Raw genomic sequence first — 26,955 nt, forward strand, 5'->3', positions numbered from 1 at the left:
AACTTGTTGTCCACGAGGACTCCAAGATCTTTTTCACACGTACTGCTCTCGAGCCAGGCGTCCCCCATTCTGTATCTTTGCATTTCGTTTTTCCTGCCAAAGTGGAGTATCTTGCATTTGTCACTGTTGAACTTCATTTTGTTAGTTTTGGCCATTCATCTCTCTAATCTGTCAAGATCGTTTTGAATTCTGCTCCTGTCCTCTGGAGTATTGGCTCTCCCTCCCAATTTGGTGTCGTCTGCAAACTTGATGATCCTGCCTTCTAGCCTTTCATCTAAGTCATTAATAAAGATGTTGAACAGGACCGGGCCTAGGACAGAACCCTGCTTGTGGCACTCCACTCATCACTTCTTTCCAGGATGAAGAGGAAGCATTGGGGAGAATCACCCTCTGTGTTCGTCCACTTAACCAATTACAGATCCATCTCACCGTAGTTTTGCCTAGCCCACATTGGACTAGTTTCCTTGCCAGAAGGTCGTGGGGGACATTGTCGAAGGCCTTACTGAAATCCAGGTACGCTCCATCCACGGCATTCCCCGCATCTACCCAGCTTGTAACTCTATCGAAAAAAGAGATCAGATGAGTCTGGCATGACTTGTTTTTGATAAATCCATGTTGACTATTAGCGATGACCGCATTTGTTTCTAAGTGTTTGCAGACCACTTCCTTAACTATCGTACTTGTACAGCAGTAATACAGTCGCTGCATACGGCAGGGATGCGGCCACTGCCATTTTTGAGCTCCCCCCACAATATGCAGCAACCACAGATTCTCCAATCTGGATTGGAAGTTTCAGCACCCGCTCTATAAGATGACTCCCACATATAAGACGACCTGTGACTTTTGAGAAGATTTTCTTGGGTTATACGCCAGAATATACTGTAAATAAAAATGTAATGGTCGTTTGTGGGATTAGCATAACTCAAAAACCACTGGATGAATTGGCACCAAATTTGGCCACAAGACACCTACTAATCTAAGGAGTGACCATCACTCCAAAAAATTATTTTGTCATTTGGGTGTTGTAGTTGCTGGGATTTATAGTTCACCTACAATCAAAGAGCATTCTGAACTCCACCAATGTTGGAATTGGATCTATCTTGGCACACAGGACTCCCATGGCCAACAGGAAATGCTAGAAGGGTTTGGTGGGCATTGACCTTGAGTTTGGGAGTTGTAGTTCACCTACATCCAGAGAGCACTGTGGACTCAAACAATGATGGATCTGGACCAAACTTGGCACAAATACTCAATATGCCCAAATATGAGCACAGATGGAGTTTTTGGGGGAATAGACCTTGACATTTGCGAGTTGTAGTTACTGGGATTTATAGTTATAGAGCATTCTGAACCCCACCAACGATAGAATTGGGCCAAACTTCCCACACAGAACCCTCATGACCAAGAGAAAATACTGTGTTTTCTGGTGGTCTTTGGTTACCCTTCTGAAACCCCCTCGCAACCCTCCACCCAAGGGGTCCCAAACCCCAGGTTAAGAAATGCTGCCTTAAGGCCATCCAGTCCAACTCCCTTCATCATAGCAAAAAAACATGCCCATCAAACCCTTCTGGTGTTTTCTGTTGGTCAGGGGAGTCCTGTGAGCCAAGTTTGGTTCAATTCCATCGTTGGTGGAGTTCAGAATGCTCTTTGATTGTAGGTGAACTATAAATCCCAACAACTGCAACTCCCAAATAACAAACTCAGTTTTTTGAGTGAAGGACATACATTGGGTTGTTAGGTGTCTTGCGTCCAAACTTGGTGTCAATTCGTCCAGTGGTTTTTGAGTTCTGTTAATCCCACAAACGAACATTACATTTGTATTTATATAGATATGTGTTTATATATTTGTGTATATGCATATATATGTGATTTTGTGCATGTGTTGTAATGTGTGGGTTTTTTGGCTTACTTATATAGATCATAGAATCAGAATCAAAGAGTTGGAAGAGACCTCATGGGCCATCCAGTCCAACCCCATTCTGCCAAGAAGCAGGAATATTGCATTCAAATCACCCCTGACAGATGGCCATCCAGCCTCTGCTTAAAAGCTTCCAAAGAAGGAGCCTCCACCACACTCCAGGGCAGAGAGTTCCACTGCTGAACGGCTCTCACAGTCAGGAAGTTCTTCCTCATGTTCAGATGGAATCTCCTTTCTTGTAGTTTGAAGCCATTGCTTCGTGTCCTAGTCTCCAAGGAAGCAGAAAACAAGCTTTCTCCCTCCTCCCTATGACTTCCCCTCACATATTTATACATGGCTATAAATATGTGGCGCAGTGGGTTAAAGCACTGAGCTGCTGAGCTTGTTGATCGAAAGGTCGCAGGTTCGATTCTGGGGAGCGGCGTGAGCTTCTGCTGTCAGCCCTAGCTTCTGCCAACCTAGCAGTTCGAAAACATGCAAATGTGAGTAGATCAATAGGTACTGCTCAGGCGGGAAGGTAACGGTGCTGCATGCAGTCATGCTGGCCTCATGACCTTGGAGGTGTCTACGGACAACGCTGGCTCTTCGGCTTAGAAATGGAGATGAGCACCACACCGCAGAGTCAGACGTGACTGGACTTAATGTCAGGGGACTACCTTTACCTTTACCTATCATATCTCCTCTCAGCCTTCTCTTCTTCAGGCTAAACATGCCCAGCTCCTTAAGCCGCTCTTCATAGGGCTTGTCACGGGACTACCTTTACCTTTACCTATCATATCTCTTCTCAGCCTTCTCTTCTTCAGGCTAAACATGCCCAGATCCTTAAGCCGCTCCTCATAGGGCTTGTCAGGGGACTACCTTTACCTTTACTATCGTATCTCCTCTCAGCCTTCTCTACTTCAGGTTAAACATGCCCAGCTCCTTAAGCCGCTCCTCATAGGGCTTGTCAGGGGACTACCTTTACCTTTACTATCGTATCTCCTCTCAGCCTTCTCTACTTCAGGTTAAACATGCCCAGCTCCTTAAGCCGCTCCTCATAGGGCTTGTCAGGGGACTACCTTTACCTTTACCTATCATATCTCCTCTCAGCCTTCTCTTCTTCAGGCTAAACATGCCCAGTTCCTTAAGCCGCTCCTCATAGGGCTTGTTCTCCAGACCCTTGATCATTGACAAGTTATTCTTTACACCATCGTACAATCCCAAAGTTGGAAGAGACTCTTAAGGAAGGCTCTGGTCCTTCCAGGTGATTGGGAACCATCGCTTTACCTTTCAAAACTCATCAATCACAAGAACAGGTAAAGTAAGTCAACTTCTCCCCACGCATGCGCCCTAGGTCGGCGCTCGCTTCTAAGCCCCGCCCCTTTGGAACAGCTGCGAGAGATGGATAGGTTCCCTGCCAATCCGCAGAAAGGCTTGCACGGAGGGAGCCAATGGGAGGCGTGGGGCGGGGCTAACTAGGCTCTGAGGACGTGGCTCGGACGCGGCTGTGGAGTTGCTCGGAGTTTGGAAGCGGGCGGAAACATGGCTTACCCTCCCGGCTATGGAGGCCCAGGTAGGCCGGGCGAGGGGCGAGGGGACCGGCAGAGGGTTCGCCCCCGAGGTAGACAGGCCCCAGAGGGCCCAAGCCAGCCAGCCAAGGCCGAGGAGGGCTGTCGTAGGCCAGCAGGCCCCAGCCTCAGCGCCTCCAGGTGTTGCGGACTTCAACTCCCAGAAGCCCCTGCCGCTCTGACCAACTGCCAGGAATTCTGGGAGATGAAGTCCAAAACTCCTGGAGGCCCCAAAGGAGGAGTGCTGCAGTTTGGCCTTGAGTTAGCTCAATCTTTTGGTCCCCAGAAGCCAACTTGTTCAGTGGACAGGAATTCTGGGAGCTGTAGTCCCAGCTAATATTATATTTATATAGTTATATAATGTTATAATATAACATATATATTACAACTTATGATATAGTACAGTATATTATAGAATACTAATAATATAATGCTGTTAATTTATTTATTTTATTTATTTACTTTGCTTGTATACCGCAGTTTCTCAGCCCGTAGGCGACTCAACGCGGTTCACAACAAGAGCAGAAAGTCAATCATAACAACATACAATTTAAAAACCATTAGCAGCATAGTATACAAAGTAATGACACATCAATAACAACACATTAACGTCTCGTAACTAGAATTGTGATCCAAGTCGTCCATAATTCCGTTCCTATATTCATCGTATTCATTGCAGTGTTTATCCGAATGCCTGTTCAAACAGCCAGGTTTTTAGTTTTCTTCAAAACACCATTAACATAGGAGCTGATCTAATGTCCATGGGAAGGGTGCTCCACAGCCAAGGGGCCACCACAGAGAAGGCCCTGTCCCTCGTCCCCGCCAGCCGTGCTTGCGATGCAAGCAGGATCGAGAGCAGGGCCTCCCTAGAAGATCTTAGAGTCCTGGTGGGTTCATAGGCGGAGATACGTTCGGATAGGTAGCTTGGGCCCGTTATATATATATCTATAATGTTATAATATAATATATATATTACAACTTATGATATAGTACAGTATATTATAGAATACTAATATAGTACTGTTAATGTGTTATATATAGAATCATAGAATCAAATAGTTGGAAGAGACCTCATGGGCCATCCAGTCCAACCCCCTGCCAAGAAGCAGGAATATTGCATTCAAATCACCCCTGACAGATGGCCATCCAGCCTCTGCTTAAAAGCTTCCAGGGAAGGAGTCTCTACCACTCCGGGGCAGAGAGTTCCACTGCTGAACAGCTCTCACAGTCAGGAAGTTCTTCCTCATGTTCAGATGGAATCTCCTTTCTTGTAGTTTGAAGCCATTGTTCCGCGTCCTAGTCTCCAGGGAAGCAGAAAACAAGCTTGCTCCCTCCTCCCTGTGGCTTCCTCTCACATATTTACACATGGCTATCATATCTCCTCTCAGCCTTCTCTTCTTCAGGCTAAACATGCCCAGCTCCTTAAGCCGCTCCTCATAGGGCTTATTCTCCAGACCCTTGATCATTTGAGTCGCCCTCCTCTGGACACATTATGATATAGTACAGTATATATAATGCTGTTAATATCTATAATGTTATAATATATACAACTTATGATATAGTACAGTATATTATAGAATACTAATCATATAATACTGTTAATGTGTTTTATATATATATATATATATATAAAATGTTGTAATATAATATATATTACAACTTATGATATAGTACAGTATATGATAGAATACTAATAATATAGTACTGTTAATGTGTTATATATATATATCTATAATGTTATAATATATATATATATATATTGCAACTTATGATATAGTACAGTATATTATAGAATACTAATAATATAGTACTGTTAATGTGTTATATATATATCTATAATGTTATAATATAATATATATATATATTACAACTTCTGATATACAGTAGTACAGTATATTATAGAATACTAATAATATAATACTGTTAATGTGTGATATATATATATATATGTATAATAATATAGTACAATATAATAATTGAATTATTTATTTATTTATTTATTTATCAATTTTATCTACCGCCACTCCCCAAAGGCTCGGAGCGGTTTACAATATACATATGTGATACATTACATTTAAAATCAAAGAAAAATTTCAATCAGCAAGATTCAAATGCCAGCCTAAATAAATAAGTTTTACAAGCTGTACGAAAAGATAGTACATCTCGGAGAGCTCATGTTTCCGCTTGCAAGGCATTCCACAGGTAAGGAGCCACCACCGTGAAAGATCAACACCTAGTAGACATCAGGTGAAAGTTTCTAAATTTGGGAACTTTAAGGAGATTCTGATCGTCTGAACGGAATGATCTCGGGGGTTGGTAGGGGGTGAGGCGGTTGGTTTTCTCAGTGTTCAATAAGAGCTTGTATGCTTTTGCAAATGTGTTTGGAGTGGCTTGTAGGTCTTCTTCTGAATGTGCACAGACTATATTATCATCGGCATATTGGAGTTATATAGCAGATGTTGTGACCTTGGTTTTGGCTTTCGGTCTGCTGAGGTTAAATAGCTTGCCATCTGTCCGATAGATGATTTAAACTTTGGGGGAAAGCTTCTCATCAACAAGATAAAGTATAATAATAATAATAATAATAATAATAATAATAATGATGATGTCAAGGGAACTCAGGCGGCTTACATGAGCCCAAGCCCAACAACACATCAGTAAAAACAAAACAGCAAGTAATTAAAACAGTACAGTTAATATAACTCACATATAGACAATAACACAGAGAATTTAAAACTATATCATAGCGATGAAGATGGAAAATAAAGTTGGGGCAATAACACATCCGTGTTTGACAGCTGATTTCACCTTAAATGGGTCACTTTGGGAGCCTTGTGACCCACTTTTCTCTTTAGATGCAAACTGAGAAGCGGATACAACCCTCTTTGTTGTTCCTCCTTCTGCAGGTTCCAAACACAGGACGAGGGCCCCTCCGATGCCGCAGAGCCCGGATGCCCCCCAGCTGTTTGACGACACCAGTTCAGCCTATGGCCTACCGCAGACGGGATACCCCGCCCCGGGGATTGACATGGGCTTCAACCAGATATTTGCAGACCCCGTGGCCAACGTTGCAATGGCCTACGGCACCAGCATTGCATCTCAAGGCAAAGATATCATGCACAAGGAGGTGAGTCCCAACTGTATTTCTTCCATTCCAATATTATTATTTTTCTTATACTAGCCATCTCCTGTCACGCGTTGCTGTGGCCCACTCTGGTGGTCATGGGGGTTCTGTGTGGGAGGTTTGGCCCAATTCTATCGTTGGTGGTGTTCAGAATACTCTGTGATTGTAGGTGAACTATACATCCCAGCAACTACAACTCCCAAATGTCAAGATTCTATTTTCCCCAAACTCCACCAGTGTCCACATTTGGGCATATTGAGGAAGGAAGGAAGGAAGGAAGGAAGGAAGGAAGGAAGGAAGGAAGGAAGGGAGAAAGAGGGAGGGAGGGAGGGAGGGAGGGAAAGAAAGAAGGAAGGAAAGTGAGGAGGAAGCATGGACGCAAAGCGAAGGAAGGAAGGAAAGTGGTAGAGAAGGAAAAAAGGAGAGAATGAGGAAGGAAGGGGGGGAAAGGGAGGAAGGAAAGCGGTAGAGAAAGAAGGAAGGCAAGAAGGAAAGATAAAAAAGGGAGTGAAGGAAGAAGAGAAAGAAGGAGGGAAGGAAAGAAGGAAAGAGAAGGAAGGGTGGAAGCAAAAAGCTAAGGAAGGAAGGAAAGAGATACAGAAGGAAGAAAGGAGAGAAAGAGAAAGGAAAAGGGGGAGGGAAGGAGATAGAGAAGGAAGGAAGGAGAGAAGGAAAGATAAAAAAGGGAAGGAAGGAAAGAGGGAGTGAAGGAAGAAGAGAAAGAGGAAGGGAAGGAAAAAGAAAGAAAGAGAAGGAAGGGTGGAAGCAAAAAGCAAGGAAGAAAGGAGAAAAAGAAAGGAAATGGAAAAGGGGGGAGGGAAGGAAAGAGATAGAGAAGGAAGGAAGGAGAGAAGGAAAGATAAAAAAGGGAAGGAAGGAAAGAGGGAGTGAAGGAAGAAGAGAAAGAGGGAGGGAAGGAAAGAGAAGGAAGGGTGGAAACAAAAAACTAAGGAGAAAAAGAAAGGAAAAGGAAAAGGGGGGAGGGAAGGAAAGAGATAGAGAAGGAAGGAGAGAAGGAAAGATAAAAAAGGGAAGGAAGGAAAGAGGGAGTGAAGGAAGAAGAGAAGGAGGGAAGGAAAGAGAAGGAAGGGTGGAAGCAAAAAACTAAGGAGAAAAAGAAAGGAAAAGGAAAAGGGGGGGGAAGGAAAGAGATAGAGAAGGAAGGAAGGAGAGAAGGAAAGAAGGAAAGGGAATGAAGGAAGGAAAGAGGGAGCGAAGGAAGGAGGGAAAGAAGGAGAGAAAGAGGGAGGGAAGGCTGGCCACAGCAATGCGTGGTGGGTACAGCTAGTATATTGATATGCAAGCACATAAGGAGGAATGAATACTTCAGCGCTGTCTTTGGTTCTTGCTTCCATCAGATCCACCGGTTCATGTCGATCAACAACTTGAAGTACTTCTTTGCGGTGGACACCACATACGTGATGAAGAAGCTGGCTCTTCTGGTTTTCCCTTACATGCATCAGGTATAGAGGCATTTTATGTCTTGGTATGAGGTTCTTGTGTTTTGGAGAATGGAGAGGCCTACTGTTGCAAATGCGGTCTGACCCCTATTAATATTGCTCATGTATTATTATTATTATTATTATTATTATTATTATTATTATTTGAAACACAACAAGACGAGTCCACAGACACTCTGCTGGCTGTTGAATTATTATATTATTATTGAATAATAATAATTATAATAATTATAATTATTATTTGAAACACAACAAGATGAGTCCACAGCAGACACTCTGCTGGTTGTTGTATTGGATCACAAGTTGGACACTTCCAAAGTGTCGAGGACTGTGTGATGTATCGGGGAATAATGCGTGCAGATCCCAGTAAGGTGATCTTTTGCAGCTGGCAGATGATAATCTTGTCAGTGCCGATTGTGTTTAAGTGCAGGCCAAGGTTTTTAGGCACTGCACCCAGTGTGCCGATCACCACTGTGACCACCTTGACTGGCTTGTGCCAGAGTCTTTGCAGTTGGATCTTTAAATCCTCATATTATTTATTTATTTATTTATTTATTTATTTCGAGCTTTTGTAACCCGGTCTTCTCGACCTCCGAAGAGGGACTCAGGCCGGCTAACAGCAGAGGGTTAAAATACAATAAGATAAACCACAGTAAGCATCATAATACAATAGTACAAAATTAAAATCCAGTTATACAACTTACGAAAGGTCAGTTCGTCAGAATAAATCATAAATTCATTGCCATCCGCCTGTGTGGTCAGCAGTTATTGACTCAGTCACCATTCTGCAAATGCAGTATCCCAAAGCCATGTTTTTATCAGCTTTCTAAAAGTCAGGAGGGAAGGGGCAGATCTAATCTCCATCAGGAGGGAGTTCCAGAGCCAAGGGACCACCACCGAGAAGGCCCTGTGCTTTTCCAGTTGTTTCTCTGCAATCCTGCTGTCACCTGGGATTGCGACATCGACGATCCATACTTTGTTTTTTAACACGATTGTGAGGTCGGGAGTATTATGCTCCAAAACTCTATCTATCTGAATCCGGAAGACCCAGATGAGTTTGGTGTGTTCGTTTTCTGTAACTCTTTCTGGCTTGTGATCCCACCAGTTCTTTGTCGCAGGCAGATGGTGTTTGTGGCACAAGTTCCAATAAATCACCTGAGCAATGGTGTTGTGCCTCTGCTTGTAGTCTATCTGCGTGATCTTCTTGCAGCAGCTGAGGATGGGATCTATTGTTTCATCTGCTTCCTTGCAGAGTCTACACTTGGGATCTGTTGTCAACTTTTCAGTTCTGGCTTTGATGGCATTGGCATTTGATTGGCATTGATGGCATTATTATTATTATTATTATTATTATTATTATTATTATTCTCTCTGCCCTATCTATGGCAAAAGAGAAGAACTGGTGAGCCCCTAGAAAGGATTTACAAGGCTTTTAGCCTTTTCTACCAAATAGTGCCATGATTCCATAGCTTTGAGCAATAGCAGAGCAAATGGTATCAAACTGTATTGTTTCTACAGTGTAGATGCAGCCCCTTTGTCTTGAAGGCCTTGCCCCTTGCGCCAACTTTCCCAGCACTTAATTACCAGGCAGGAGGTCTCTGATAATCTACCCACAAATGTGGTGGTCTTCTTTCAGAACTGGGAGGTCCGCTACCATCGCGACGTGCCTCTCACTCCCAGGCAGGATGTCAATGCGCCTGACCTCTATATTCCCAGTGAGTATGAAGATATTATACATAATATAATAAAATATAATATAGTTTATTATAATAAATATTGCAATATATTTTATATATGTGTGTGTGTATATATAATGTTTATAATCTTTGAAGGTTTTATATGGTTTCTTTGAAGATAATATAATATATATATTGCAATATGTATGTGTGTGTATATGTTTTATACTGTGTATGTGTGTGTGTGTAATATTATATAATACTAGCCGTCCCCTGCCACGCGTTGCTGTGGCCCACATGGGGGTTGTGTGTGGGAGGTTTGGCCCAATTCTATCATTGGTGGGGTTCAGAATGCTCTGTGATTGTAGGTGAACTATAAATCCCAGCAACTACAACTCCCAAATGTCAAGATTCTATTTTCCCCAAACTCCAACAGTGTTCACATTTGAGCATATTGAGTATTCTTATAGAGTTTGGTCCAGAGCCATCATTGTTTGAGTCCACAGTGATCTCTGGATGTAGGGGAACTACAACTCCAAAACCAAAGGACACTGCCCACCAAACCCTTCCAATATTTTCTGCTGGTCATGGGAGAACTGTGGGCAAAGTTTGGTTCAATTCCATTGTTGGTGGGGTTCAGAATGTTCTTTGATTGTAGGTGAACTAAAAATCCCAGCAACTACAACTCCCAAATGACAAAATCAATTTTTTTGAGTGAAGGACATACATTGGATTGTTAGGTGTCTTGTGTCCAAATTTGGTGTCAATTCGTCCAGTGGTTTTTGAGTTCTGTTAATCCCACAAACGAACATTACATTTTTATTTGTGTAGATATCTTTGAAGACATTATATGTTTCTTTGAAGATATAATATATTACATAACAAATCCAGAGTTTTGGAGTCCATTGTCATCTGTACACAGATAATAAATAGTAAAGGTAAAGGTTTTTCCCTAACATTAAGTCCAGTCATGTCTGACTCTGGAGGTTGGTGCTCATTTCCATTTCTAAGCCAGAGAGCTGGCATTGTCCGTAGGCACCTCCAAGGTCATGTGGTCGGCATGACTACATGGAGCGCCGTTACCTTCGCGCCAGAGCGGTACCTATTGTTCTACTCACAGTTGCATGTTTTCAAACTGCTAGGTTGGCAGAAGCTGGGGCTAACACTGGGAGCTCACACTGCTCCCCAGATTCAAACCTGCAACCTTTGGATCAGCAAGTACAGCAGCTCAGCGGTTTAGCCCACTGCGCCACCATCCGAACTCCCGCTGTTAGCTTCAGCTTCTGCCAATGTAGTAGTTCGAAAACATGCAAATATGAGTAGCTCAATAGGTACCGCTTCTGCGACAAGGTAACAGCGCTCCATGCAGTCATGCCGGCCACATGACCTTGGAGGCGTCTACGAACAACGCCGGTTCTTCAGTTTTGAAATGGAGATGAGCACAAACTCCCAGAGTCGGACACAACCAGACTTGATGTTAAGGGGAATTGTTGAAGCTGTTTGCAATTTATAATGTAGATTTCAAAGTATGTATGTATGTTTAAAATGCAGTCGCTATGTGCCGAGTGTAATGTATTCCTGTGTGGAAAGAGTTAACTGAACCATGGAGGGAACGGCATTCCTAGAGAGGTCATAAATCAAGTGTATAGAACAAATGGACTCACCGTTGTGCATGCGTTATACGTCATACTTCACTCTGGAATGTAAGAGGTGTTGACTAGTACTGATAACAATGTGTTCGCAATGTTTCGATTGGATGGTAAAGAAGCAAGTTTACGATGTGCTGTTAAGTAGCTTCTAATGTATATAGCTGTAAAATAAAGTAGTTTATAGCCTAAGGTGGCCGTGATTGATCTTTTCCTGCCTTGCTGTGTTGCCGATGCCACTGACAACCTTTTTCTTCGAAGATATTCTATGGTTTTTGTTTTTTTTGGGGGGGGGGTTGTCATTTTCTGGGCAGACACTTAGTCACAGCGCCACAAAGTGTAAGAAACACAGAAAACAAAAGCAAATAAAAACATGGATATGGGCTTCAAAGGAAAACCCCACAGCTTGTAGGCTGAATCCATCTCGCCATGTCATTTCATGTGGCCCTCCAGATTCTGTACTACAACTCCCACGTTCCTCATCATTAGCCATCATGAATACAGCTGATAGGAGTTGTGATATAGCTGGAAAGCTTCAGTTCTGTTTTGTTTGGGTTTGGAAAGGTATGGGAGAAGTAAGAATGTACTTGGGAAGTCTGACTTGGCCACGGTGGTACACGCTCTGGTCACATCCCGCCTTGACTACTGCAACGCTCTCTACGTGGGGCTGCCCTTGAAGACGGCCCGGAAGCTTCAGCTAGTCCAGCGTGCGGCAGCCATGTTACTAACTGGAGCAGGACGCAGGGAGCATACAACGCCCTTGCTGTTCCAGCTCCACTGGCTGCCGATCTGCTACCGGGCCCAATTTAAGGTGCTGGTGTTATCCTACAAAGCCCTAAACGGTTCCGGCCCAAAATACCTTTCGGACCGCATCTCGGCCTATGAGCCCACGAGGACCTTGAGATCGTCTGGGGAGGCCCTTCTCTCGAGCCCGCCTGCCTCACAGGCACGTCTGGCGGGGACGAGGGAGAGGGCCTTCTCGGTGGTGGCTCCCCGGCTGTGGAACACCCTCCCTGCTGACATCAGACAGGCGCCCTCCCTTATGTCCTTCCGGAAGAGCCTGAAGACATGGCTATTCGAGAAGGCATTTAATTAAGTGCTACAGTAACTGGAAATGACAACTGGAATGGAATATGACTACGGGACGGATTATGATTCTACGATAAGACGAAGCGGATTATTTTAGTGTAATTAGATGTCTGTGTAGTAGTGATATGTTAGTTTTTGTCATGTTGGCTCATTGTAAACTGTCTTTTTTGTATAGTGTACACCGCCGCGAGTCGCCTCAGGGCTGAGAGCGGCGGTTAATAAATGCAGCAAATAATAATAATAATAATAAAATAATAATAATGTGACACTTGATTTTCTTTGGGCCTTCAAAAGAGTGTATCTATTTTTTAATTCCCCTTCAGGTATGGCCTTTATCACCTATATTCTATTGGCTGGGATGGCCCTTGGTCTACAGAAGAGGTAAGAGCCTGAGCATTCACCCACATATTGTTGGCAAATACGAGTATTCATATGGAGAGAATGTTTTGGGGCAAGAAATTCCCCTATTTCAAGTAACAATGAAGGGTCCAGATCCATCAAGCCTTGAAGGAGCCTTAGTGGGACATTTATTTAGCTCTGCATAGCAAAGGGAAAGGTTAACACCCCTGTGGTGTTTGTTTTGCTGTCTGAGCCCCTGATCAGAAGATTGCACCCCACTTTCTCTCCCTGTGAGAGTTGGATTTTGAAAAATGTGGCTTGTTGTGCAACCTGGGATTGGTGATAAAACTTTAGAGGAGACATCTTTTCCTCATGATATAAACATACTGTATATACTCGAGTATAAGCTTAGATTTTATTTTACTCTATTATTATTCTTATTAGTACATTTATTATTTTACTCTATTTTTATTTGCAAGCACATTTACATTGAAGAAGGTTAGAATAATGGTTTAATCAGAGTTAAACCCGTGCATAAGACTGTAGACAGGACATAAATTCTGTGTGCCCAACGGGACGCCGGGGCTGCCTCAGATTAAAGGCCTTTGGATTTCCTTAAAACAGAGTCTTTAGATTGCTTAAAGGTTCAACAAAGTTCTTTATTATTGAAAACAAACAGGTACTTTAAGGCTTTCTTAACAGTCTGTTGGCTCTCTCTCAATCTTGTCCACAGGGAACAGGCACTATCTTCATAACTGTATTTTAGCTAATAGGAAAATCCTTAACTTCTAATCTGGGCAGTCTGTCTTTGCCCCTGTTGGCGTGGAGCCCCTGCACCCGGTACCAACTGCTTCTGGCTTCCGCGAGTGACCCTTACCAAGCAGAGCTTTGTAGACTTCCAGGGGAAAAGGAGCTGTAAGGCTGTATAATCCTCAGCCAAGCTATGGGGCCTTTTCTCCCCGGCCAAGCTGTAAGGCTGTATATCTCCCGGCCAAGCCGTAGACTGTATATATCCCCGGCCAAGCCATAGAAGACGAAGCTTTCTACAGGAGCTCTTGGTATTATGTCCTGCATGAAAAGCTTCTCTGTGTGGACTGAACCCAAAATGGCTCCTATTCCCTCCAAAAACCCAAAAAGGGGGCAGGACCAGGGAACCTAACTATAATTGACAGGTGGCTTGCCCTATGATTGCAGCCAAAAGAAGCCATGTATCTGCAGAGTCCCTGAAACTTAGGACTACAACAAACATTCAATGCAAAGCAAACAAAATTGGAGCTCCTGGTACAGTTGTACCTGCACACACAGTCTTATCTTAAATTATAGTTTTATGTAAATATTCAAAACATTTAACCTACTGATGCCTCAATTAATGTAATTGTATTGTATCTATTTTTATTTTGAAATTTACCAGTAGCTCCTGCATTTCCCACCCTCAGCTTATACTCGAGTCAATACGTTTTCCCAGTTTCTTTGTTTTGTTTTTGTGTGTGTAAAATTTGGTGCCTCGGCTTATATTTGGGTCGGCTTATACTCGACTATATACAGTATTTATTTATTTATTTATTTAAGACATTTATATTCCACCCTTCTCACCCCGAAGGGGACTCAGCACAGCATATATACGGCAAACATTCAATGCCAGGACAAGAAATGATATAAGTATGCATAAACATTAAAAACATTTACCAAAATATTAAAATACCCCATTTAAAACCACCATTGGTCATCTGTGTCAAATCTAAATTGGTCTGTTATAGTTTCTTATCGCTGCCTTATTGCCCTGTCACGAAAGCTTGGTTCTACAGCTGAGTTTTTACAATAATAATAATAATCATCATCATCATCATCATCATAGAATCAAAGAGTTGGAAGAGACCTCATGGGCCATCCAGTCCAACCCCATTCTGCCAAGAAGCAGGAATATTGCATTCAAATCACCCCTGACAGATGGCCATCCAACCTCTGTTTAAAAGCTTCCAAAGAAGGAGCCTCCACCACACTCCTAGGCAGAGAGTTCCACTGCTGAACGGCTCTCACAGTCAGGAAGTTCTTCCTCATGTTCAGATGGAATCTCCTCTCTTGTAGTTTGAAGCCATTGTTTTGTGTCCTGGTCTCCAGGGAAGCAGAAAACAAGCTTGCTCCCTCCTCCCTGTGGCTTCCTCTCACATATTTATACATGGCTATCATATCTCCTCTCAGCCTTCTCTTCTTCAGGCTAAACATGCCCAGCTCCTTAAGCCGCTCCTCATAGGGCTTGTTCTCCAGACCCTTGATCATGTGTCCTCTGGACACATTCTGGCTTGTCAATATCTCTCTTGAATTGTGGTGCCCAGAATTGGACACAATATTCCAGGTGTGGCCTAACCAAAGCGGAATAGAGGGGTAGCATTACTTCCCTAGATCTAGACACTCTGCTCCTATTGATGCAGGCCAAATTCCCATTGGCTTTTTTGCTGCCACATCACATTGTTGGCTCATGTTTAACTTGTTGTCCACGAGGACTCCAAGATCTTTTTCACACGTACTTCTCTCGAGCCAGGCATTGTCCCCCATTCTGTATCTTTCATTTCGTTTTTCCTGCCAAAGTGGAGTATCTTGCATTTGTCACTGTTGAACTTCATTGTGTTAGTTTTGGCCATTCATCTCTCTAATCTGTCAAGATCGTTTTGAATCCTGCTCCTGTCCTCTGGAGTATTGGCTCTCCCTCTCAATTTGGTGTCGTCTGCAAACTTGATGATCATGCCTTCTAACCATCTAAGTCATTAATGAAGACCCTGACCAGGACCGGGCCCAGTAATAAAGAAATGCATCCAATAATGTGCTTGTTGTGAGAGTAATGGTTTCTCCTTCCAGGTTCTCTCCGGAGGTCCTTGGGATGTGCGCCAGCACTGCCTTTGTGTGGGTGGTCATTGAAGTCCTTGCGCTCCTCCTGGGCCTCTACTTGGCCACCGTTCAGAGCGACCTCAGCACATTCGACTTGCTGGCTTACTGTGGCTACAAATACGTCGGGTAAGTCCCGGCGCTTGGAAAGCTACATTTAACATGGTGTATACTTAAATTGTTAACAAGAATCTTAATATCACTGCACAAAAATATTTTATTTAATTTTCATAATCTATTTTGTCTCTCTTTATTATCTTACAAAACAACATGTTACATCAACTATTCCCAGATCTAACACCCCCCCCCCCCCCCCCCCCCACATCATTCATGAAAATAAATATCTGTTAGGTCTATTACTTCTGCTTGTTCCGGTTTCATCCATTACATATAATGATTGTAATATATTTCTTAATTCATCATCCACAATCTTTTCTGGGTCATTTAATGGTTTGAATTTGCTGTTACGTTGACACCTGACGCAAATAAATGACTTCCACATATTCTCAAATATAGATTCATAGAATCAAAGAGTTGGAAGAGGCCTCCTGGGCCATCCAGTCCAACCCCATTCTGCCAAGAAGCAGGAATATTGCATTCGAATCACCCCCAACAGATGGCCATCCAGCCTCTGTTTAAAAGCTTCCAAAGAAGGAGCCTCCACCACACTCCGGGGCAGAGAGTTCCACTGCTGAACGGCTCTCACAGTCAGGAAGTTTTTCCTCATGTTCAGATGGAATCTCCTCTCTTGTAGTTTGCTAATACTTTTGCTAATGTTAATTTTTATTATTATTTGATACACAAGAAGATTAAACAGCAAACAAGATCACTATGCTGGATTTTGCTGGAACAGCCAAGTTTTCAGGCTCCTCCTAAAGATTTCCAGGGTGGAGAATTACCTAATACCTCTGGGGAGCGAATTCCAGAGCCAAGGGGCCACTACAGAGAAGGCCCTCTCTCTCCTCCCCACAAGTCGTGCTTGCGATGAAGGCAGGAGCGAGAGAAGGACCTCTCCGGAAGATATGATAGCCATGTATAAATATGTGAGAGGAAGCCACAGGGAGGAGGGAGCAAGCTTGTTTTCTGCTTCCCTGGAGACTAGGATGCAATGGAACAATGGCTTCAAACTACGAGAGAGGAGATTCCATCTGAACACGAGGAAGAACTTCCTGACTGTGAGAGCCGTTCAGCAGTGGAACTCTCTGCCCTGGAGTGTGGTGGAGGCTCCTTCTTTGGAAGCTTTTAAACAGGGGCTGGATGGCCATCTGTCAGGGGTGATTTGAATGCAATATTCCTGCTTCTTGGCAGAATGGGGTTGGACTGGATGGCCCATGAGGTCTCTTCCAATTCTATGATTCTATGATCGAAGAGGTTGCGTGGTTCATAGATGGAAATGCGATTGCATTTCTCGTATTTCACTTGTAGATTACTAACTGAACACTTGGCCCCACATTTGTGTTTGCAGTTTTCAGCATTTCTGCCTTTGGGCTAACGCTGAAAATAGTGTTCACTCTCGAAACCAGGGCTTCTCGAAGGAATGGTCCAGAGACTGGTGCCGGTCCATGAATTCCTAGTTGTTGGTCCCTATAAGAGTTTCCAGGAAATAGAGAAATAGCTTTAGTTAATTAGCACAAATATGGTATTAGTCTCTGGTATAGTACAGAAAATGCCACTCTCTAGTAATATATTGTCATGCAATATAATAATAAATAATAATATTTATATTACACTCGCCGTCCCCTGCCACACATTGCTGTGGCCCACATGGAGGTTCTGTGTGGATGGTTTGGCCCAATTCTATAATTGGTGGGGTTCAGAATACTCTGTGATTGTAGGTGTACTATAAATCCCAGCAACTACAACTCCCAAATGACAAAATCAATTTTTTTTTGAGTGAAGGACATACATTGTATTGTTAGGTGTCTTGTGTCCAAATTTGGTGTCAATTCGTCCAGTGGTTTCTGAGTTCTGTTAACCCCACAAACGAACATTATATTTTTATTTATATAGATGTAATATTACTAATAATATTACGATATAGTGGTGTGGTGCAGTATTATTTATTTATATTTTTTTGAATAATTTTTTATTAATCAATTTCTAACATAACTACATAGAAAGAGGGGAAATATTCAAGAAGAAGATAGAAAAGTAGAAAATACAATCAGGAGAGAAAAGAAAAAAAATACATAAAAACAAAAATGCAAAAAAAACCAAAACCCAGATATAAAAAAACAAGAAAAATAAATAAAATAAAATGACTTCCATTCTAATCTCAGGATCTTCTTATTTTTTGTTTCGTTATTATTTACCTCTTCTTTTTTCCTTCTTTTTTCTATTTTTTTTCATAGTCATAAAAAAGAACCCAATCAGTCTTTTTTATAGATTTCCCAGTGTTTTTCTTTAACAAAAAAATAATTCATCCACGTCTCTTTTTTCTTTAGCCTTCTCCTCCTTTTTCTGAGGTTTACAGAAATAATTCTTGCCGCTGGTTTCATCAACATTAACAATTTGGCTTCAGTTTCATCCAATTATAATTCCCAATCAGTAAAGCCTAAACAAATAATACTTTAATTTTTTCTTAAACTTTTTTTTGGAATTTTTTACTAATAATATTACGATATAGTGGTGTGGTGCAATATTATTTATTTATAGCATTTTTACCCCGCTCTTCTCAACTCCCTGGGGGGGGGGGGGGGGGCTCAGAGCGGGTAACCAAAGGCAACAATTCAATGCCACGATCAATAACATAGTATAAAACCATAAATACATACAGTTAAAACAATAGCAATTAATTAACCAAATTATCGTAACAGTCATTAAAACAATACGCAGTCCACAAGCCCACTGATAGAACAATAAAACCATATCCTGATACATATCGTCTTGCCAATCCATTTCCAGTCAAAGTGCTTCTTTATGTTTATTGTCCGAAAGCCTGTTCCCAAAACTAAGATTTTAATTTTTTCCTGAACGCCAGGAGGGATGGAGTCAATCGTATTTCATTTGGAAGCCAATTCCACAGGCGGGGGGCTACAGCCGAGAAGGCCCTGTCTCTCGTCCCCGCCAGCCACATTTGCGATGTTGGTGGGAGCGAGAGCAGGGCCTCCCCGGATGATCTTAAGTTGCGAGGTGGGACGTAGAGGCAGATGCGTTCGGACAAGTAAGCTGGGCCAGAACCGTATAGAGCTTTATAGGTCAAAACCAGCAAAATATAGCAACGTTTAATGCTGATATTGTACTATGCTAATAATAGAATATATTGTATGTAATATATACCTTGTAAGCCGCTCTGAGTCTCCTTCAGGGTGAGAAGGGTGGCATATAATAATCTAGCTGTCCCCTGCCATGCGTTGCTGTGGCCCAGTGTGTTGATCTGGAAAATAAAGTAATTAGAAAGTGTTAGTTTCTAATATATATAATTTCTTGATGCTTGTGGGTAAACAGTATTTCTTGCTGTTTCTTTGTCAGTGTTGATTTGGAGATTGTCTGGTTTGCCTACTCTGGAACATGCAACATAGAATTGTCCTTCTTTAGGGGTCCCTTACAAATCTATGATACTGTATCTGTGTGTGTGAGAATGATATTATTATTATTATTATTATTATTATTATTATTATTACCCCGCTAACATCTCCCGAAGGACTCGGTGTGGCTTACAAAGGCCAAGGCCCTCAATAAAACAACAGCATAACAATACAACAGTAAACAGTATATATCTATCTATATCTATGGCTGGATGGCTCTTTGTCAGGAGGGCTTTGATTACGTTTTCTTGCCCTGGTGAAGGGAGTTAGACTGGATGGCCTTAAGTATTTTCTGATGGTCATGGGAGTTCTGTGTGGGAAGTTTGCCCCAGTTCTGTCGTTGGTAGGGTTCAGAATGCTCTGATTGTAGGTGAACTATAAATCCCAGTAACTACAACTCACAAATGTCAAGGTCTATTTCCCCCAAACTCCATCAGTGCTCATATTTAGGCATATGGAATATTCGTGCCAAGTTTGGTCCAGATCCATTATTGTTTGACTCCACAGTGCTCTCTGAATGTAGGTGAACTACAACTCCCAAACTCAAGGTCAATGCCCACCAAACCCTTCTAGTGTTTTCTGTTGGTCAGGGGAGTCCTGTGTGCCAAGTTTGGTTCAATTCTATCATTGATGGAGTTCAGAATGCTCTTTGATTGTAGGTGAACTATAAATCCCAGCAACTACAACTCCCAAATGACAAAATCTTCTCTAACACCATGTGGACGTTTGTCCTTTCTATTTTCCAGGATGATCCTTGCTGTGATGGGCGGCTTGATCTTCGGCAGCAACGGCTATTATATTGCCTGGGCCTGGGCCTCTTGTGCCCTGATGTATTTCATGGTGAGTCCTTTCACGTGATGGAATTGGCCTCTAAATTAGCAGTTGTTATTACATTTTAAAGGGTAACTTTCCCCCATTTCTGGGAATTTTTTTAAAAGTATGCTACTAAGTATGCTTAAAAAGTATGCTTTCATGGCCAGAATCACTGGGTTGCTGTGAGCTTTCTGGCCATGTTCCTGAAGCATTCTCTCCTGACGTTTCGTTCACATCTATGGCAGGCATCCTTAGAGGATTTGAGGTCTGTTGGAAACTAAGTAAGTTCCAGAGCCAGGGGGCCACCACAGAGAAGGCTCTCTCTCTCGTCCCCGCAAGTCGCACTTGCGATGCGGGCGGGAACGAAAGAAGAGCCTCTCCGGAAGATCGAAGAGAAATATTTGGGAACCGCTGGACTAGGGCACCCATTGTCGTTAAGCATGTAGGCAAGGGGAATAATAATAATAATAATAAGAAGAAGAAGAAGAAGATATTGCATTCAGATCACTCCTGACAGATGGCCAAGCAGAGGCTGGATGGCCATCTGTCAGGGGTGATCTGAATGCAATATTTCTGCTTCTTGGCAGGGGGTTGGACTGGATGGCCCATGAGGTCTCTTTCAACTCTTTGATTCTATGATAATAATAATAATAATAGTAATAATAATAATAATAATAATAATAATCTTTATTACCCTGCCACCATCTCCCCAATGGGGACTCAGAGTGGCTTACATGAGGCCAAGCCCAAATGACAATTACAATAAAGAAAAACCAAAAAGACAAACTGAAACCGCGAACAATAAACAATAACATCATAGTTACATAAAACATATGAATATATAACAATATAAAAAATATGCACAGGCACAATAATAATGGGCAGGCTACATGTAGTGATTAAAAGGACAAACTGATTAAAACTAATTAAAAACTCGTGCGAGATAAAAGAGGGGAGCAGGTAATTTATGGAGGAGGGCTCATTTTTGTGGGAGTTGTGGAATCAAGCTTTCCCATGAGGGGGGACATATACTCCAATGACAGAACTTTGAGGCTGAGTGATCATGTGGGATTATATACCTACTCATCAAAGGCCAGGTTTTAAGGTCCTTTTTGAAGATTTCTAGGGAAGGGGCTTTCCTAATTTCTCCAGGCAGTGAGTTCCAGAGTTGGGGAGCCACAGCAGAAAAGCCTCTCTCCCTTGTACTCACTTGAGAGACTGGCAGGGGTGAGAGAAGGGCCTCCCCGGAAGATCGGAGGGCTCGAGATGGTTCATGGCAGGAGATACGGTCACAAAGGTAGGCGGGTCCCAAACCGTTTAGGGCTTTGTAGGTGATAACCTGCACCTTGAATTGGGACCAGAAAATAAATGGCAGCCAATGGAGCTCCTTAAACAGGGGGGTTGACCACTCCCTATAAGTCGCCCCAGTTATTAATCTGGCTGCCGAACGTTGGACAAGTTGTAATTTTCGGGCCGTCTTCAAGGGTAGCCCCACGTAGAAAGCATTACAGTAGTCCAGTCTAGAGGTAACTTAGGCATGGACCACCATGGTCAAGTCAGACTTCACGAGGTAAGGTTGCAATTGGCGCACAAGTTTTAGTTGTGCGAAGGCCCTCCCGGCTACCGCCGACACCTGCGCATCGAGTGTCAGCGCTGAGTCCAGGAGGACCCCAAACTGCGGATCTGTGATTTCAAGGGGAGTGCAACTTCATCCAGCACAGGTTGCCACCCAATACCCCGGTCAGCTGAGCAACTGACCTCGAGGACCTCTGTCTTGTCAGGATTGATCCTTAGCTTGTTCTTCCTCATCCAGGTCACCACAGCAGCCAGGCACTGGTCCAGTATCCAAGGGGCTCCCTTGGAATCTGGTGGAAAAGAGTAGTAGAGTTGGGTGTCATCTGTGTAGAGCAGTGATTCTCAACCTTACTCATGTTGCGACCCCTTAATACAGTTCCTCATGTTGTGGTGACCCCCAACCATAAAATTATGTTCGTTGCTACTTCATAACTGTAATTTTGCTACTGTTAGGAATCATAATGTAAATATCTGATCTGCAGGGTGTATTTTCATTCACCGGACCAAATTTGGAACCATTTTGGTCCAGAAATGAAATTTGAAGAAACAGCACTCTCTAACTTGACGCCTTCCAAAGGTCTTGGGCAAATGCCCCCATAATCCTCAAGTCACATGGCGAGTGACCAATGGTCATGTAACTGGTGATGATGGGAGAAGTCGCCCAATACACCCAAATACACCCAATGACTTTGTCATTTGGGAGTTGCAGTTGCTGGGATTTATAGTTCACTTACAATCAAAGAGTATTCTGAACTCCACCAACAATGGAATTGAACCAAACTTGGCACAGAGAACTCCCACAACCAACAGAAAATACTGGAAGGGTTTGGTGGGCATTGACCTTGAGTTCTGGAGTTGTAGTTCACCTACATCCAGAGAGCACTGTGGACTCAAACAATGATCTGGCCGGGGTTGTCCATGCCTTAGTCACCTCCAGATTGGACTACTGTAATGCGCTCTATGTGGGGCTGCCCTTGAAAACGGCCCGGAAATTCCAACTGGTCCAACGGGCGGCGGCCAGGTTGTTAACTGGTGCAGGTGCTTACCTACAAAGCCCTAAACGGTTTGGGACTCGCCTACCTGCGTGACCACATCTTCATATATGAACCCACACAATCTCTCCGATCATCTGGAGAGGCCTTGTTCACGATTCCACCTGTGTCGCAAGCGCGATTGGTGGGGACGAGGGACAGGGCCTTCTCCGTGGTGGCCCCCCGACTCTGGAACTCTCTCCCCAAGGACATTAGACAAGCCCCAACATTGGCAGTCTTTAGGAAGAGGTTGAAGACGTGGTTGTTCCAGTGTTGCCTTCCCAGAATAGGAAACTCTAAGCATCATGTCCCAAATGCACTTTACTAGAGATTTAAGATTGTCTGCACACCGCACTTATCTCCAAAAACCTATCCATTTCACCTGTCATGCCCAGCATTTTAAAATTTTTAATCATTACATCTTGCCCGGCCTTAAGTTTTAAATGTGCCATATTGTCTAATGTTTATTGCTATTGTTTTAATGTTTATTGCTTGTTTTATGAGTTTATTTATTGTTGTATTTTGTTATGCTGTTGTTTTATTGATGTGTTGGGCCTCGGCCTCTTGTAAGCCACACCGAGTCCTTCAGGAGATGTTAGCGGGGTATAAATAAAGGTTTATTATTATTATTATTATTATTATAGATTATTATTATTATTATTATTATGGAGCCCCCAGTGGCGCAGTGGGTTAAATCCCTGTGCCGGCAGGACTGAAGACTGACAGGTCGCAAGTTCGGATCCAGGGAGAGGCGGATGAGCTCCATCTATCAGCTCCAGCTCCTCATGCGGGGACATGAGAGAAGCCTCCCACAAGGATGATAAAAACATCAAAATCATCCAGCCGTCCACTGGGCAACGTCCTTGCAGACGGCCAATTCTCTCACAACAGGAGTCACTCCTGACACGACAAAAAAAAATAATATTATTATTGATCTGGGCCAAACTTGGCATGAATACTATATATGTCCAAATGTGAACACTGGTGGAGTTTGAGAAAAATAGACCTTAACATTTGGAAGTTGTTGTTGCTGGGATTACTAGTTCACCTACAATCAGAGAGCATTCTGAAACACACCAATGATAGAAGTGGGCCAAACATCCCACACAGAACCCCCATGACCAGCAGAAAATACTGTGCTTTCTGATGGTCTTTGGTGACCCCTCTGACACCCCCTCGCGACGCCCTCAGTGGTCCCGACCCCCAGGTTGAGAACCACTGGCGTAAGTGTTGGAAGTTGTAGTCCAGTGCCTCCTTAGGGGAAATGACACAGGGATCGGCCTCCTTCTCAACCTTGTAATGACCTTTCTCAGGTTCGTTCCTTGCGGATGAAGATCCTGCCTTCCATGGTGCAAGAAGGGCTAAGCCGACCCAGCGGACGGGCCCAGATGTACGTCACGCTCGCGGCTGCAGCGTTCCAGCCCCTGATCCTCTATTGGCTGACGGTGCAGCTGGTGCATTGAAACCCGACGGAGTCAGGTGCTGAACTTTGGGACTATGGGACTGCCCTGCGGCCATTGGGGACAAGTGCAGCTTGGATGGGACTCCTCCTCGCCAGGAAAACAATCAGAAGGACACTCTAGGAGGAGAGATGTGGAGTCAGGGAAAAGGGAAGCAAAGTCTACCATATCCAGGCTCTGTACTGGCCCAAAGGCAAGATTCTAGGTCTGTTTCATTTCCATTCACACTCCTTTTTACTCAGGACTGATAGGAACAGCGAGTGCGGAAAATTATGAGTATAATTTCATCTTTTGTCCCCTGGATCAGCATCCTTTCTCCATCTCTTTGCTTCCTCCCAAAGCACCACCAACTCACCTAGGAAAACAGATTGGATCCGGCCTTTGTTTTGAATTGAGATGTGAGGGCCTGGGTTGTTTTCAGGCCTTCGCATCTCTAGTTTCGAGCAGCAAAGCCTTGTGCAAAAGGACTTTACAGTCTCTGGTTCACAACTCATTCTTACTTGGGTCACTGTCGCACAACAGAGTCTTATTAGAGATTCCGCTTCCCAAATTCCTCTCCATGATTAAAAAAAACCTGACAAATCTCCATGTGCACAAATGGCTCTTTCTAATGTCTCCTGTGCCATTCCCAAAGTCATATATATTCCCAAACTACACATACATAAATTTATATATATATATATATATATATATATAGAGAGAGAGAGAGAGAGAGAGAGAGAGAGAGTATGTATGTATGTATATTATATATGTATGTGTGTATATATATATATATATATATATATATATATTATATAATATATATATGGCCTGGTCAATCCATGGTTCTAAAGTACTTACAAAACTAAAGTTCTGGTGGTGAAAATTTCAGAACTCTAACAAAACTCTCAAAATGTCATTATAAATGGCAGTTCCTAATTGGTTCTATCATAAAAATCACCAATAATGAAATAATGGCCCATGAGGTCTCTTCCAACTCTTTGATTCTATGATTCTACCCAGCCCTCGCTCAGGGTCAACCTAAGTCTGAAATGACTCGAAAGCAAACAACAACAACAACAATCCTATCTCATCAGCCAAAAGCAGACCCACAATTTGGTGTGATTTTGTTCATTGGTTCTTTTGTTTTTAAGGTACTCATTATGCACAAAGCATTTTATAGTACTTACAAAACTAAAGTTCTGGTGGTGAAAATTTCAGAACTCTAACAAAACTCTCAAAATGTCATTATAAATGGCAGTTCCTAATTGGTTCTATCATAAAAATCACCAATAATGAAATAATAATTAAAATTTGAAAGTTTTGTTAGAGTTCTGAAATTTTCACCACCAGAACTTTAGTTTTGCAAGTACTTTAGAACCATTTACAACCATGGATCGACCAGGCCTAATCTCTCTCTCTCTCTCTCTATATATATATATATATAGAGAGAGAGTACCTTAAAAACAAATGAACGAAATCACACCAAATTGTGGGCCTGCTTTTGGCTGATGAGATAGGATTGTTGTTGTTGTGTGCTTTCAAGTCATTTCAGACTTAGGTTGACCCTGAGCGAAGGCCGGCTAAATGACCTTGGAAGTCCGTATTCAGCCCTCAGGCCTTAGTTTGAGGACCCCTGGCGTAAACAATCAGGGCCAGCTAACACCTTCCAACAAAGGATTCCCCCAGGCAGCAACCAGCCAGGCTTTAAAGCTGTGAGGCCATTCAATCCAAATCAAGCTGGTGAATTGCAACATTCACACTTGCCTCAAATAGACTAGAGTTCTTTCTTCCACTGTGGACATTATTCCACAGATATATAAACTCCATTTTCCTAGTTTCCAACAGACCTCGCAACCTTTGAGGATGCCTGCCATAGATGTGGGTGAAACGTCAGGAGAGAATGCTTCAGGAACACGGCCAGACAGCCTGGGAAACTAACAGCAACCCAGTGATCCCAGCCATGAAAGCCTTCGACAACACAAAGATCAGTTTTGTAGGGTTGTTCTTAAGTTGAATCTGTAAGGAAGCGTGATTGTTTATTTTACAGCTATACTCATTGTCACCAGTAGGTGGCAGTAGACTCTTTGAAAGGACTCAGGAAAGCTTTGGACCAGTACTGAGCTGGGCTTAGGACAGTGGTTCTCAACTTGTGAATCCCAATAATAATAATAATAATAATAATAATAATAATAATAATAATAATATACAATATTATATATATAATAAAATATTATAGTTATAACATAATAATATAATTATATTATTATAACTATAATTATAACTGTATTCTCAATTTGCTTCTGACATGATAAATATTATTATTATTATTATTATTATTATAGAATCATAGAGTTGGAAGAGACCCCAGGGGCCATCCAGTCCAATCACCCAACTTGCAGAGCACGAGATTCCACCAGACTCCAATAATAATAATAATAATAATATACAATATTATATATATATAATGAAATATTATAGTTATAATATAATTATTATTATATTATTATTATAATTATAACTGTATTCTCAATTTGCTTCTGACATTATTATTATTATTATTATTATTATAGAATCATAGAGTTGGAAGAAACCCCAGGCGCCATCCAGTCCAACCACCCAACTTGCAGAGCACGAGATTCCACCAGACTCCAATAATAATAATAATAATAATAAATAAATAAATAAACTTTATTTATACCCCGCCACCATCTCCCCAATGGGGACTCGGAGCGGCTATCCCTAGATGTTTTGGCCTTCAATTCCCAGAAATCCTAACAGCTGGGATTTCTGGGAGTTGTAGACCAAAACACTTGGGGACCCACAGGTTGAGAACCACTTTGGGTATGCTTTTTGAATGCTTCCTCCCTTGCGGGCTGGCTCCTCTTCCT

General features: G+C 42.6%; 2 protein-coding genes across 3 annotated transcripts in view; one reads left to right on the top strand and one right to left on the bottom strand.

Moving 5' to 3' along the window:
* The first annotated feature begins 3,358 nt into the window (after window positions 1-3,358).
* On the top strand, window positions 3,359-24,671 carry YIF1A (Yip1 interacting factor homolog A, membrane trafficking protein). The gene is made up of 8 exons (XM_060758306.2): window positions 3,359-3,470; window positions 6,372-6,592; window positions 7,948-8,052; window positions 9,686-9,764; window positions 12,784-12,841; window positions 15,653-15,808; window positions 19,953-20,046; window positions 23,939-24,671. Exons 1-8 carry the CDS (start codon window positions 3,440-3,442, stop codon window positions 24,086-24,088), a joined length of 894 nt encoding a protein of 297 aa, XP_060614289.2. The 5' UTR covers window positions 3,359-3,439; the 3' UTR covers window positions 24,089-24,671.
* CNIH2 (cornichon family AMPA receptor auxiliary protein 2) overlaps window positions 21,623-26,955 on the bottom strand; it is a 121,961-nt gene continuing 116,628 nt past the window's right edge. The window contains exon 5 of one of the 2 annotated variants that reach the window (XM_067472461.1): window positions 21,623-21,884. In XM_067472461.1, coding sequence (XP_067328562.1) covers window positions 21,797-21,884 — 88 coding nt within the window. In that variant the 3' untranslated portion in view covers window positions 21,623-21,796. The remainder of the gene's footprint in view (window positions 21,885-26,955) is intronic. The other variant, XM_067472460.1, reaches the window with a different exon arrangement.

This window comes from Anolis sagrei, chromosome 12, assembly GCF_037176765.1.
Source record: "Anolis sagrei isolate rAnoSag1 chromosome 12, rAnoSag1.mat, whole genome shotgun sequence".
Lineage (NCBI taxonomy): Eukaryota > Metazoa > Chordata > Lepidosauria > Squamata > Dactyloidae > Anolis > Anolis sagrei.